At 43.8% G+C, this 15,957-nt stretch overlaps 1 protein-coding gene across 6 annotated transcripts in view; it reads right to left on the reverse strand.

Moving 5' to 3' along the window:
• Positions 1-15,957, reverse strand: part of SSH2 (slingshot protein phosphatase 2) — a 379,616-nt gene that overhangs the window by 21,555 nt on the left and 342,104 nt on the right. For all 6 annotated transcript variants that reach the window (XM_082245092.1, XM_082245091.1, XM_082245088.1 and 3 more), the window contains 3 exons: positions 14,562-14,655; positions 12,740-12,868; positions 2,286-2,332 (listed from right to left, as the gene is read on the reverse strand). In XM_082245092.1, coding sequence (XP_082101218.1) covers positions 2,286-2,332; positions 12,740-12,868; positions 14,562-14,655 — 270 coding nt within the window. The remainder of the gene's footprint in view (positions 1-2,285; positions 2,333-12,739; positions 12,869-14,561; positions 14,656-15,957) is intronic.

Consider the following 15,957-nt stretch of genomic DNA (forward strand, 5'->3'; position numbering starts at 1 on the left):
TTGGGGGGCAGGAAGGGATAGGAACAGTTAAAGTAGCCAGTACAGCCATGTTTTTACTGCACCCCAACAACCACCCCTGAAGCTACAAAGGCAGCCATATGAGGAGGGGGAGGTGGAAATTTACACATGCCATGGTGGCAAAAAAAATGATCCCCTTTGTCCATGCAACCTATTCAAGTGAATGGGGCCGTGCCGCAACTAAATGCAATGCATGCAGAACTAAATGCAATGCATGCAGTTACAGTGTGGCAGTGTAGGCTTCTAGGGGTTAAAAACAGGCCACCTCAACACTTGCCACTGAAAAGTGATCCACCACATGTTTTCAGGGGGGGGGCAACCCACGTATAAACTGGGAATAAAAGTGCTGGGACAGGCCTTACAAATCATGCAATGACAGCAGCAAAAGGTGAAAGGTGAAAGGTTAGTGACTCCACAAGACATCTGCTAAACAGGCAGTGTGCTCTGCCTTACCATATGTACAAAAAAAAAAAACGCAATCTGATCTGCCATATGGGAATGTGATAAAATCCTTAAAAGATGGGGCTAGAATTCAGGAAACTGAGGTTTTGAGTGGTTTTCTCCCGCTGCATGTGGCACAAAGCAGAGGTAAACACAACAGACTATGTAGCCAAACCAGTCTGCGGCTTGACAAAACAGCAGATTCCATCATTATGCAGAGAGAGCAATAATGAAAACAAACTATGTTCTGGAGGGTTTATATGAAAGCAGCGAAGACATACTGAAGCTCAACACCAGCAGTGACATGAAAGCAGAGCTCCAGGGAGATCTAAAAACAACATTTAGCCAAAGAACACAACAGTACAATTAGCTGAATTTGTCATAATATAAAAACTACCTGTACTTTGCACAGGGACGACAAATCAGGGGCTCTACAGTTAATATAATAAGAGGGGAGAGCAGAGAGATTACTTCATCAGTGCTCTGCTGCTCCTTCACAGTCCAGCCACAGGCTACAGCAGGTTCTGGACCAGGCAGCATTACATTACATAGCTGAACATTCAAGGCATATCGGAAAAAGGATATGTATTCATTTAAACTCATATATCTATATTGATATAGCTCTGTGTATGTATCCATCTTACCAGCAAAAGTACATGAGGCTTTAAAAAAACTTCCTTATAGAATATCAAAAAATTTGTGTATAGTAAAACTCAGATTGAATAGGGAGGAAGGGAGTACTAGAAGACACTCGGGTGTGCTGAAGCTTGCGGACAGGAATGAGCAGAATGAGTTGGGATAAGCTCCTCATTCTGTTACTGCTCTTCTACTATGAAACTACATAAAAGGGGAACAGACCAATCTGTACTGTGAAGTAAGTGAGGTCCCCAACATGGCTGCGTAGTCTGGCAGAGTTGTGTGATTTTCAGGATGGGATAAACAAAGATACAAAAGCTCAAATATGTATTCCAAACAGTCGATTTAATGGTTTGCCTGGAGTTCAGTGTAGTCTTTATAGAGGTCCAGGAGCTGGCCTTGATATCTGAAAGGACTGTATAGACTGACAGCCATATAAAGAGCCTAGAGCTATGATAAAATAAAATGGTGGCTGAAGGGGTGCGGAAAAAGACCAGCAGTTACAGCCTTGAGGTGGGGTGGTTCTATGGTTGGAAGCTGTGTTGTTCCTTATGTGAAGACTCTAAGACCCCATTCAGATAGGGGCGACGCGACTTGCTGGGGCGACCTCGGCGCGACATGCACGGACTTCATATCATTGAAGTCAATGCAGGTCGCCCCAAAGTAGTACAGGACCCTTTTTCTAAGTTGGAGCAACTTGTGTCGCTCCTATTAGAATGGGTCCTGTGCTAATCAATGGCAGGCGACCCACCGCGACTTGTCAGGCGACCAAGTCGTCTGACAAGTCGCGCTAGTGTGAATAGGGTCTTACTTGGCGAGCGCTGTGTTTGTTCCTCCCTTTAATACGTGGCCTGTGACTAAACCCCGTGGGCAGGGCAAAATGCATCGGAGGCAGCAAGGCCTAGAGTCTAGGCTGAGGCTGCTCTTCCCATTCATACAGGGTTCTGTGAGACATGTGGCATTTTGGACAATCCCTTCTCTTGCTGACATTTCTAGTTCTAGTCACTGCAGTGGCGTGGCCATGCGGTGGTTTGCATCGCAACAGGACACGCTTAACAAAAAGTACCGTATGCTCTGGCCTCATAGGAAAAAAAGCATTTTTTTTTTTTCAGAAAACTAAAATAATATAGCCAGGCATTTTCAGAAGTCTTTCACTGTAACTCTCATAAGAGACACTTAGGTTTGCTTACCCTCTGTTCTGTAAATCTTCCAAATTAGAAGCATTCCATTCTGAGCCCTGCAAAAATAAATACGTATTTTGTAAAACTCAGTATTACTACAGAAAAACTCTAAAATTGCTTATGTGCTTATGATCTCACTTCAATTATCTAATCAGTGGGGAGGTTCACTTCCAGGAAGGGACGCAGAATTCTGGAAAGCTGCGCTTTTTAAGAAATCTACCCCTGTCACGGCACTTCAAAACTGGGCAGTCAACACCTCCGTTTACATACATTACAGATGACTAGTGAACAATTTTACAAAACGCAGCTGTCTTCATTTGTCAAAGAGTCTGAAATCGGAACAGTCAATGACCCACAGCAATTATTTTCTGCCTTCAGTATACTAAAGTTGGCCGTACACTTTTTTTCCCGTTTAGCATTTTTATATGTGTGTGCATTAAAGCTGAATTCTAGATATGGCTATATTTGCAGTTACATTGGGCCAGCTTGGACCAACATAAATATCTTTTGCGATACCTGGCCGATCCTGTGGAACCTGGAAATCACTGTAGTAAGCACAACTACTACAGTACAGGCGGTCCCCAGGTTACAAACGGAGGGAGGCAACAGGAAGTGAGAGGAAATCTCCCCCTAGGAAGGGAAATTCACTCCTGTAAGATTTATCATGGGAAAAAGGTGTCTCTACTAAAGCTTTATCATCAATCCACAAAAACCCACATCTTTCAAAATCCAATTGTCATAGGGACAGAAAGTGAGATGAAATCTTCTGAACAGGGACGTAGACAGCAAAAAAAAAAAAAAAAGTTACAGGGGTGTTAACCCTTCCCTAAGCGAATAAAAAAAAAATTAAATATTTTATTTGGCTGCAGCTACACTTAAATATGTAACTGTTCCAACTTGCATACAAATTCAGCTTAAAGAACAAACCTTCAGACCCTATCTTGTTTGTAACCCGGGGACTGCCTGTATCTACTGCTTGCTTCTGGGTCTTTTCCCAAGTGCCTTACCTGGTGCTTAGCAAAGACCGGTTATTCGCTCCTTTGGCACATACACCATTCAGAGAACACTTCACATTTTTCTCAATGAATGTATAATATTCCCCAGAAGTGGAAAGGCCCCACAAACTCTACATCGTCCAGAGAATGTGTTGCCTAGTGAGTGACAGACAACCTGTATTCAGTAAGCAGAAGGGCAGCCACTTGGTGAGGGACCCAGAAACAAGCCACAATCACTGTAATAGTGGCGTCTATTTATTTTATTTAATACAGGTACTTATATAGCGAACATTTTATACTACTTTACTACTACAGTACATTATATTGTACATTCACATCAGTCCCTGCCCTCAAGGAGCTTACAAGCTAAGGTCCCTAACTCACATTCAAGCATAAACATACTAGGGCCAAATTTAGACAGGAGCCAATTAACCTACCAGCATGTCTTTGGAGTGTGGGAGGAAACAAGTACATGGGGAAATTCCACGCAGACACAGAAAGAACATGCAAACTACAGGCAGTTAGTGTCGTGGTTGGGATTCAAATCGATGACCCTAGTTCTGCTAGGTGGAAGTGCTGACCACTTAGCCACTGTGCTGCCCACAGTGAATTCCAGCTTCCATAAGGGCTGGCCAGGTATGGCACATGCATACTTACTGTACATTGGTCCACGTAGGACCAATGTAACTATGCAAAAATAGCCCTACTGGGAAATCAGCTTTAACCAGGCTCATAGAATTATGGATAAAATATAAAACCCCAATGCAGGTCAGCACCATGCAACATCCATATTCAAAATTTTTCTCTCTGCACCAAAAATTTGAACGTGGAATCCAAAAAACACGTAAACGTATGCAGTAACATGCACCAAAAAAGCATATCACAACATAAGAGTTAAAATAACTATATCTGTGTTCCAGACTGAAAGGGTTACAGCTCTGTAGATGTAATCGGTTTGACAAAAGACCTGGTAAGGCTAAAGAAACACACAGAACCTTAGCATAAGAGCAAACAGATGACTTCATTCCCCATGCTGTAATTGGACCCCTCTGAATGGCCCTTCCCAGGGCGAGGGAAGGGAACAACCTGTCAAACCAGGTACACCCCCCACTTAGAGAGTTCCCGTCTTCACAGATCTTATAGGAGAGGTGAGAAAAGGCAGTTTGCAAAGCATGAACACAAAGGACTGGGTAAAAGTACCAGGATGTGTATTTAGGGATGAAGGTGGATCACAGCTGCATCCGGGAGTGTACCAAACCGCACAGTCCAGCTCTCCGCCTATCCAAAATGCAAAACTAGTGATAGGTTCACAGTTTACACCACATTTCTATGACGTAGGGTTTACAGATGATAAAAAAGGACTGTTCTCCAAGAACTGTGTTGTATTGTCCTGACATGTTTTGGAGTAAGGAGGACAAGCTAGAGTGTAGGGGGTTTCCAGGAAGGACTGATAGCATAATCTACAACAAATGCTGGACTCTCATTGACCTCTATGACTATACATCAGTTTTGGGTACAGGCATCAGGGGGGGAGAACGCTTAATAAACCAACACATTACACAACTGACGTAAACTCTTCACGGTGATGAAGATCCTCCGGGTTGTTAAGTACGGCTTCGCAACAATTACGTCTTTATTAGCCTATGTTTATATTAGGTGAACATACTTGTCTAAAAATATGGGGAAAAAAAGTCATGTCATATGCATGATTACCATTCTTCATGAAGAGTGTGCAAGTGCACTGGATAAAGTCGTGAGGCCCTAAATGCATACACCGATCAGCCATAAACTTTATGACTGCCCACCTTTAGTGAGTAGATCCCCTTTTGCCAACAAGAAAGCCCCTTTAGATGCCAAATCACCACTGACTCGTCAAGGGTTGAATGCCACAAGAACAGTTTTTTTTTTTTTGCAGCGTGCATTATCTTGCCGAAAAAGGCCACTGCCACCAGGGGATACGGTTTGCATAAAGGGCTGTACACGGTCAGCAACAATGCTTAGGTAGCTGTTGAGTAACATCCACATAAATGGCAGGACCAGGTTTTTACAGCAGAACATTGCCCAAAGCATCACACCGGCTTGCCTTCTTCCCATACTGCATCCTGGTGCCATTTCTTTCCCAGGTAAGTGATGCACTTACCACATCCATCCACATCATATAAAAGAAAACATGATTTATCAGGGTAGGCCACCTTCTTCCATCAACTCCAGGGAGAACAGGCTTAAGCCAGCCATACATGGATCAAAACTCAGCCGGTTTATCAATGTATGGGCAGGCTGATTGTATCCAAGTCGATCCATCGATCAACTTGTACAACAACCAGCCTGTCAGATTTTTTACATGCGACCACTGCTTGCAGCCAAGTTTTTGCTGGCCTGGTAGACAGAACACAATAGCAAATGGGCGGTATTTCCCTGATCAAGCTTTTTTTTTTCCTTACACCCATAGTAGAAGGAAAGAAAATGTAATCATATATGGGCTGCTTTACTTTCTGCCTAATATATCCCACTGAATTTTGGCTGCAAACGTAATCAGTTAAAGAGGTTGTAAACCCCCCTGTAACGTTTGTACCTATAGGTAAGGCTTACCTATAGGTACTGTAAATATCTCCTAAACCTGCAGTTTAGGAGAGATTTATTGTATACTGCGCCGATGAGGGCATTGGCACATGGGCTTTTGAAGGAACGGCCGCCCAAGCCGTTTTTTCAGAGCCCTGTGCCGTGACTGGCAACTCCCTTGCACAAGCACAGGATTGACATCACACGGCTTCGGCCAGTAGCACAGCCGTAGGCCACAGACCCGAAAAGAAGATGGCTGCAGCATCCAGCGGGGACGACGAGGGCTTAGTTTGGAGGTAAGTGTCACAATGTGCTAGTATGCAATGCATACTAGCACATTATGCCTTTTTATTTTCATGCAAGGGAAAAAAAAAAAACAACAGACTTTACTTTCTTTTTAATCAATGTTATTTGCTTTACCGGTCAGTGGTCAAAGTTATGGCTGATCAGTGTATATACTACTGTACATGTAAAAGCATTTTAAGTGAATTAGAACAACAGATATAAAAATACTTTTATTTACCTCTCCCACCCTAATGCTACACGCTTTGAAAAAACTTCTGTGTGAATAAAAATATAGACTGACATCATTCCGAAATTGCTAGTTGCTTGACTGTCTCTGGCTTTTAACTCTTTCAACCACTGACTCAGAACAAGAAAGCAACAAAATCTGAACTCCTGACGTCAGTGATACATAAAATATATAATGAATTAAAACTGAAATCCAAGCAATTAGCATTTTTGTAAAGGTTAGGTTTTCTCTTTCTGCACTGCGCACATCCTGTAGACGTCTTATATGAACGCCCCGTGGATGTGTACATTCTCTAGTGACGGCTGAACACCCCAATTTTATGTGTGTTGACCATGGCACAATGTCCCAGTGTACTGTACATTGGCTTGGCTGCACTGTGTTCATTGGGAGTCACCAAGACAGGGTGACAACACAGCAGCTGATCTAAACAGGAGGTGTCACTCTAGGAAAGAAGATCCTGTGCATAGATCATGATTTAATGAAAAGCAGGACATAAAATCATGTATGATGTTTCACATGCCCCCGTATTGTTAAAAACTTAATTTTTTTTGTCTTTAAAAAGATTGTAAAGTCTTAAAGGAGAAGTTCACCTTTGGGCACACATTACACCCTAAAAACAGGTGGATAATGTAACATGTTCCCGCTCCGGCAGCAGATTCCCTCCCAAATATCGCCCCCGTGAGAGTTGGCCAGAATCCTAATCCTGCACACGCTTGTCACTATTGAAAAGGAGTGCAGCCATGTGGGGGCTCCACCCACACAGCTGCATCATTCATTCACAGAGTTCTGTGAATTAACTACAAGTACCAACAGTCTTTGCGGCTAACCGCTCGTAGTTAGGGGTGGGCTCAGGCATGTTCGAATCCTAGTCCCAACCCACCTGAGCAATCCCGTCAGGAAGCCAAGCATAAGAAGTGCCCAGCCCACAACTGCACATACAGACGCCCTGACTAGGCTGCACATGATTGGCCACGTGCAGTGATGGCTTCTTGGTGGGATTGCTCAGGTTCCAAACACGCCTGAGTCTATCCCTACTTGTAGTTTTCAACAAACTACCAGCCCATTGTTGAGCGCTTGAGGTAGTTCATTGATTCTTCCTGTCAATGTGTAACTGCCTGACCGTATGATATACAGACAGACAGATACGCCGACAGTCTGCAGGAGCCCTGGATTGCACCTGCAATCTGCTGATCACAGGTGCAATGCTTTCCAGGCTAATGCAAAAAAAAAAAAAAAATAGTAAATGCACATTTTTTTTTACCTGCAAAAAAAAAATGTACATTTTTTTTTAAAGGTGAACTCATCTTTAAAAAAAAAAAAAAAAAAATTTATATATATATATATATATATATATATATATATATATATATATATATATATATATATATATATATATATATAGGTTTATGCTTACTTGCAGCCCAGATCCCACTCTTCTCAGGTTCTCTGCTGGTGCTCCTGGCTCCTCCTCTTCTTGGTGTGCCCGATCTTTTGACAGAGAGTGGCTCAGCTCCACCCCCCACGTGACATGATTTGACTGACAGCAGCTGGAAACCAATGGCTCCTGCGGCATTAGCAAAGCCTGAGCGACTGTGAATTGAGAGAGCAGCTGCAGATGGGCACAGTGCTGGATCGAGTGAGGTCTCTGGTAAGTATTAGGGGGTTAAAATTTAATACAGACATTTTTTACCTTAATGCAAGGAATGCATTAAGATAAAAAACGTTTAGGCTTTACAACCACTTTAAGTGTTTCGGTAAAGATACACTAAGTAACAATTACTTCTGAAAACTTATGGATAACCTAGAAAATGCTTTGTCCTTGTATTATAAATGTCTCCCAATGTCAGGTCACTATTGAGACATGTGACAGCTCCGAGGCACTTGCTGTTTCAACTGTAGCTTCCTCATCTGCTAAACCAGAAAATGGCCCCGAAGGCAGATAAATCCCAGACTGGGAGAAGTGTGCCAGAAAAGCTCCCTGTAGTTTTGCCAAGCTGTGCTGTAAAGCTGGAGGGAAGCTCACGTGTTCTGCTAATATTCAGTCACTGCATATTTGCTGATATCAGGGCTTCCGCTAATTTTGTTTAGCAAAAAACTCAGCCTCCCTCCCCAAAAGGTACCATTTGGATTTTGGCAGCGAGATTTGGAACAAACTTCACTGGGCAGAGGGCTGCTTCTCCCCACCGGGAGTTCTAGCGCCTGCCAGAAATCATTCCCCCTCCCGAGGGGTCCAGCTTTGAAGATATCTTTCCTTCTACAACAAAGCCTGCTGATTCCTGTGCAGTTCGTTATCCTCCTGTTACTGGACCTGTGGATCAGTGTCCTTGCAGAGTAAACACTTTTACCAACCCCAGAGACCACAGCCGGTCATCAGCCATTAACCTCTCTCTCTGCTTCCAAACGCTGCCCCTGTTTCCTGCTCTCTGAAGTGATAAAACAAGCCACGGGGTTCCTCCATTTCAAAGAGAAGACAAGACAAGAGCTGCCTACATCATGGCCTCTGTCCCCAGCCATGGAAATAAAGCAGAGCTCAACAATTCACCAATAAAAACAATGTTATGCAGTCTTTACTGTATGCCAAAATCCTTTAGTATAGATGTATGGAAGGGGATATTTCCATGGTGCCTTTAAAGGGACACTAAACCTACTCATGTTTAAACAGGGGATCTCTATGGGTTAAAGACACAATCAAAGACCAACACGGAGATTAAACAAAATGGTAAATATGTACATGTGATCATATCCTAAGCTAGCGTAAAATTGTATTAAACCCTCATACACAACGCAAAAAAAAAAGACATCCCCCAGTAAACCATTTGTTAAAATTCTTACCCCAGCAGTTGCAGTTTACAACTTTCAAAGCTGCTAGCTCCTACTTTCTCATTGCCGCTTCCCTGAACGTCTGGTATTTATAATAAAAATTACCAGAGCACAGTGCAGTCTCCAGTCAATTTTAAAGCAATGTTCCGGCCCGGGAGTGAAATTTAGATAAAAATACCCCCGGGACAGTCAGGGCTAGTACATTCCACAATGGATAGCCTCTGAACTATCCCGGGTCGCACTTACCTTTTAGAAGCAATACTTACCTTGAAAATTTCTTCTCCAGCGCTGCCATCTCAGGTGTGGGCAGCTGAAGCCAGCGCGTCCTCTTTGGTGATGTCAAGAGTCCCAGAATGGCCTGCACCGGCCTCGCTCGTCACTTCCGATGCAGGCGCGGCATGCCCAGAAGCTGTTTAGCAGGGAATGCCACGCCTGCACCAGAAGTGACGAGCGGGGCCGGTGCAGGCGCATTGACTCCTGGGAGTGATGACGTTCAAAAAAATCGGGAGCATCCATTTCTTTTTCAGGTGACACTCAGCAAGCGGATGGCCCAAAATCAATTTTTTCGATTTTGAGGGCGGAACTCCGCTTTAAAGCGGTTGTAAACCCGAAAATGAAAAAAAAAAAAAAAAAAAAACCTGCAAGACAAAGCCATAATGAGCTAGTATGCATCGCATACTAGCTCATTATGCATTACTTACCTTAGAACGAAGCCCCGACGCGGACCCCCGGACATCGCTGCGGGCGCCGCCATGATCCGGAAGCATCTCTTCCAGGTTCGGCGGCTCCGGCTCTGTGATTGGCCGGAGCCGCGATGACGTCACTCCCGCGCATGCGCGCGGGAGTGATTTTCCGGCAAGCTGCCGGCTAGAAAAACTGAAGGTCCCCCCGGACCTTCAGAGCGCATGTGCCGCTCGCGTGAGCGGCTGCATGCACTGCAAATATCTCCTAAACCGTGCCGGTTTAGGAGATATTAATTATACCTACAGGTAAGCCTTATTATAGGCTTACCTGTAGGTAAAAGTGTCAAAAAGCGGGATACTACCGCTTTAACTTGGAGGAGGGAGGAGGGGGACGAGGGAGGAGGGGGACGAGGGAGGAGGGGGACGAGGGAGGAGGGGGACGAGGGAGGAGGGGGACGAGGGAGGAGGGGGACGAGGGAGGAGGGGGACGAGGGAGGAGGGGGACGAGGGAGGAGGGGGACGAGGGAGGAGGGGGACGAGGGAGGAGGGGGACGAGGGAGGAGGGGGACGAGGGAGGAGGGGGACGAGGGAGGAGGGGGACGAGGGAGGAGGGGGACGAGGGAGGAGGGGGGGCGTGCATTGCCATCCTAGGCTACATGGAGAGGGGACAAAGGAGGAGCAGGGGCGTGCATTGTTATCCTAGGCTACATGGCGGTGTGCTTCTATTGATGCACACAGCATAGGGAGCTTCAGTTCTAGTACCTGCATGCAAGGGTGGCTTCATAGGATGCTGCAAAAGAAGGAAAGTTCCCTGAAACAGGAAACCTGGGGCCAGCGGACATGGCACCAGCTTAAGCTGTAACATAGGCAAGGATTAAAAAATAAAAAAAGGCTACATATCCAATAAATAATTGAATCAGCTGCTGAAAGTGCCTAACTACTGAGGGTTTAGTATCACCTTAATGATAGGTTTTATTATTAATTCCACATTGGGAAAGCAGCAGCAAGGCACAACCAGCTAAGATTCACAACTTATTTCTAATAGGTTATCAGTACATCCTAAAGGCTGATGTTGGATAAGAAATTCTGCCACTAGTGCCAAGTCACCAGCAACAGAGTGCCTTCCATTTACCTCTATGGAATCGTTCTCTAGCTGGCGCCAAACCTTAATAGTAAGCAAAAGAGTAGTGACGTCTTGCTGGCTCAGATAGCAAGGGAGCAATTCCATAAGGATAGACAAGCAGCTGGTAATTTGTGGCTGTGACAGAATCGCCCATCTGACATAAATTGACTAAATTTAGATCACAGTTTTAATTGTAATCCCCAGAAAAAAAAAAAAAAAAAAAAGATTTCTATAAAACAGTTAAAAAAAAAACAAAAAAAAACCAAAAAGGATAAAAAACAAAACGATCACTCTGTGAACATTAAATCTTAAGGCAGAGTACAAGTGCAGAAGCACCCTGCAGCACCTGAGTAAAAGATAACTCATAAAAATGTTTACTTCTGTTCTAAGGACATAAAACTCTGCAGCAATTAAGGGTTCAAGAGTGCCACTATTTGTTTCAACAAGGGCATACAATATAAACCCATCACAACTCTAAAGAAACCTTCGATAGAGAGTTAGTACATCCCCTTTTGTCATCCTCATACGTAGAAATTTTTGTACCATATTCTGTGTGGTCCACTCATCCTCAGCGGGTCTAATGCAACGGGTCTTATTCATGACACACACAAAAAAGAGAGAAAAAAAAAAAAGAATATAAACGAGAATATACCTGGTTCCCCACTATACAAGCTGTGTTGGCAGTCAGCATAAGGACAAGTTAAATGACCGGCAACAACAGAGTTGAGAACGGTGTAAGGTACTGGTACTATGTCATGTGTATTAGTGGCTATTTCACTGCAAAAGGAAAGGCTAATTGGTATTTTGGGACTGCAAAAGTTCTTTTAAGTTCCTTGGGACTTCTATCGAACACTTTTTTTTTCCCAGAAGATTAGGCTGCATTCACATGTCAGCGTATTGATCGCGGGCAGAATCACCGCGATTCCGCCCGCGATCCGGAAATCAAAGTAAATCGCGGGACGCCTGTGCGTTGCCCGTGATTTGCAATAGCACCCCAAACGCTGTGCGATGTTGCCACGATTTCCGCCTGGCGAATCGCGGTAACATCGCGCAAAAAAAAAATCGTGGGACGCATTACGCTCCAAAGAAGCTCTTGTACTTTTTTGGGCGTAATGCGTCCCACAATTTTTTTTGCGCGATGTTACCGCGATTCGGCAGGCGGAAATCGCGGCAACATCGCACAGCGTTTGGGGTGCTATTGCAAATCACGGGCAACTCACAGGCGTCCCGCGATCTGCAATGATTTCCGGATCGCGGGCGCAATCGCGGTGATTCTGCCCGTGATCAATACGCTGACATGTGAATGCAGCCTTAAAGAAAGGAGCAATGGCAGGTACAGCAGTGAATGTTGTGGTATTTACATCGAACACTACAATAACTTCAGACACCATACAGTTCTGTGCGGTCAGAAATCCAAATGGATTTGCCTAACTTTCTATTACAGTAACAGTCCTGATTCACACACATTTAAAACCGCTTCCTCAAATCTACTAGACGTCACAGCATGAAGAAACATCAATGGCTTCATAAGGTTCTAAATAAAGGAAGTTGCTTTCACTTGAGCGAATTTCACAAAGAAAAATGACATTTCCGTTGTAACAAAGCAATATTCTGAGAAAAGCTGGAGGACGATACCACATAAATATCTGACGTGACATACAATGCGGTTTTGTGTTAGAACATACAATAAGGTGTCACTGTCAGTGTGAAATAAATGACACCATTTAACAGAGGTCTAACAGGAAACTTACCAGGTACACATGGTCGAAGATCTCCGTTGGGCTATCCATCTGACCTAAGATGACAATCATCTCATTGTCGATAAACTCCTTGAATTCCCTCAGGTTACACACCATTTGCATTTCAAGCTCGGTCCGGATCTAAGGATGACAGCATTTTAATAAAACAGGCTTTTTAAAGAAGCTTCACCCAGAATCAAATGTTTCCTGCATAATCTTGCGTCTCAATTTTTTAATCAGGGAGCGAGTATAATTTTCAATGGCACTCGCTCTCACTTCCTCATTTCTTGCCTAGGCGAGGATGACGCTGCAGACCTAATTGTTAAAGACCTTAGTGGAGTTCTTCACGTATGTTAGGCTCATGCAGAGGTTATAGAACACACAGGCCAGGGTTGGTTTTCAGAGTCCTGCTAAACGGATATAACCACCATATACTCTATGGTTAAAATACTGGTCCAGGTTGTGCCAATGTAATTATGTATATGTCCCTGGAAGCTGCCCCAGGGGCATATAGTTACTATATATATATATATATATATATATATATATATTATATATTATATATGCCCCTAGACAATGCTACTCCAGTGATCTCTGCTTACTTCCGAGTCCCACGCTGAGTGGGAAGCCTAATACAATGTGAACTCAGGAATTTGGCCGTTTGGCATGAGTGCCGTTCAGACAATGCTTTGCATTTTCTGTATGAATGCAAAGCATTTGTGATTGGACAAGGTGGAGAGATGACATCACACCCTTCACCTCATCCAATCAGAGACCACATTGCAATCATTCAGAAAATGCAAAGCATTCTCTGAATGGTGCCCATGTTGGGAAACCGTCCTCCTGTTTTCACACTGCATCAGGCCAGCAGCTTAGCATGGGACTCGGAAGCAAGTGGAGATTCCTAAAGTAGCGGTGTCTACTAGTGTGATTTTCAGCTTCCAGGGACATCAGCTAGGTATGGTATATACACCGCTACATTAGTCCCAGTTAGATTAGAAAATAGATCATGCCTGGAGTTATTCCTAAAATGGTTCTAAAGGCAAAAAAAAGTATTTTTACCTTAAGGTATTCTCTGCATTAGGGAAGAAGAAGAAGAAAAAAAAAAAAAAAAAAAAACAAAAAAAAAAAAAAAACGTAGCAGCTTAACACCCCCACCCCCCATTTACCTGAGTCTTCTCACCCAGAAAAGGAGGTAAGGAAGCATCTTTTTTTAAAAAAAAAAAAGACACGGCCATACAGAATCGCATGGTACATTGGCACCATGTGGTTTGCACTCCCGAAACCGAACTGCCTTTTCCGATGCAAGAGGGTGCCTAATAACATTGGCATACCCGCGCCTCTGCTAAAGAGCAGAGCGATTTGCCTGCAGGTCAGGGAATGCTTGCAAGTTACACGCATTCCCAGACCCGCAATAGTGTGAACCTAGCCTTAAAGGTGCCTAATCTAAAAATTAAACATGATGTGCGATGTTTGTAACTTTTAACACTAGGTCATCACTTAACACTTCCAACCAATATTCTACAGATTGCAGCTACATACGTTCACATGTTCACGGTGCAGTATCCGATTTGCATGACATAAATGGGGGCTATACACATACCAATATGCTTGTTAGCAGGATCCCATGTGAAGGTTCTTTTCCAGTACCCCACCACTCCTCAAGAGCAGCAGTAAGGCCCGGGCAAAGTGCCCAGTTAAAACTGGCACTTAACATTTGTAGGAATGGAAAGAATTAGAAATATCTAATAGAATGGTTTTCATTCCAGGGTGTCAATGTTTCAGACAGATACACACAAAAATAAAAACACACACACACTCCTGTCTTGCTCACCTCTTTAGAAGTAATATTTTCCAGATCTCTTTGCATCATGATTTCTCTTAACTTAATTTTAATTAGGCGTTCTGTGCGTTCTCGCTCTGTCGGTCTGTAAAGATAAAATGACAGCAGTTAACTCCCTGCATGTTTTGAGATGTGTTATCGCAGAGACAGGTGGTACGAGGTGTGCATTCCCCATGTTATGTGAACACACTAGGATTCTGACAGCAGCCCTCAATGTTTTCATGGCTGCTTCAGAATGGGACATGTGTCCACACTACCTTTCCCGGGTCACTATCATCCAAATCCATTTATGGCTTTGAAAAGAAGCTAATCGTCCTTGCATTCCTCTAACCTCGATTCCCCAGGCCTTATCACCAACTGCAAAAATAGCTCAACTACTCATTAGGGGAAGAGGAACATCAATGCTAGGACATAGCATCCCTGATCAGGAAATTCAATGAGCCCAATTGAAGTGCCAATTCTTCATATTGCTCTAAAACTTTTTTTTTTATTAAACCTTCACAGGTTCGATTCCATATGAACCACTAAAATTACTAATGTACATTTAAATGTGATGTGAAAAGCAAGATGATTTTCACACTCATGACAACTGTTTCACCTTCATTTAGATGATTCAATGAGAGTTCTAAGAGCAAGACTTGCTCCCTCTGTCAACAGAGCTCAACATCGATTTACTTTGATAGGATGAGCACCAGAAACAGACTTTCAGAAGGGTGAGTTTTTTACTCATCTAGAAAAAGGTCACATGGGCTGGGGCACTCCAGCTAGATTATGTGGGTATCAAACAACAGAAGAAAAAAATCTGAGCAATAGATGCAGCTTGGGTAGATGGGCAATTGAAGCATGCTTTCGGGTGCACCTAAAGCAGAACATTACCCAAAAGGTAAAGTTCGCTGTTGCCCCAACCCCCCCTGCAATATTTAGCACGGGGGGGGGGGGGGGGGGGGTCACTGGATTTGACAGGTATCTGCTCCCACTTCCATTTGGAGCACCCAGGTGGAAGTTTTCTTCCCCCATTCCCTTCCTGCAGTCTTCCCAGAAGACTGTGGGATCATCCACAAAACGCAGCAAGGCTCACCCATGAGCAGTGGGAAGCCATCCATGGAGGTGCAAGCAGTCACTCCCGGGTGCCCACATTTAGGAAGCTGGTGCCAGTGACCGGTGGGAAAAAAAACAGCTCAGATGAGCACAGCACTGGATCCTGGAACAGGTGTGTGTACTTTTAAAGTCAGCAGCGACAGTTTTTGTAGATGTAGATTTTAAATTTCAGAAATATGACTGGAGGTCCTCTTTAACTTGCATGCTTCTGAGGTCCTTCTCTATGGATTACATTCTTCTGAGCTGCTTTTGTGTTTCCACCGACTTGTATAAAGAGGAAAACAGTTCA

This window comes from Pelophylax lessonae, assembly GCF_965119305.1.
Source record: "Pelophylax lessonae genome assembly, chromosome: 2".
NCBI lineage: Eukaryota > Metazoa > Chordata > Amphibia > Anura > Ranidae > Pelophylax > Pelophylax lessonae.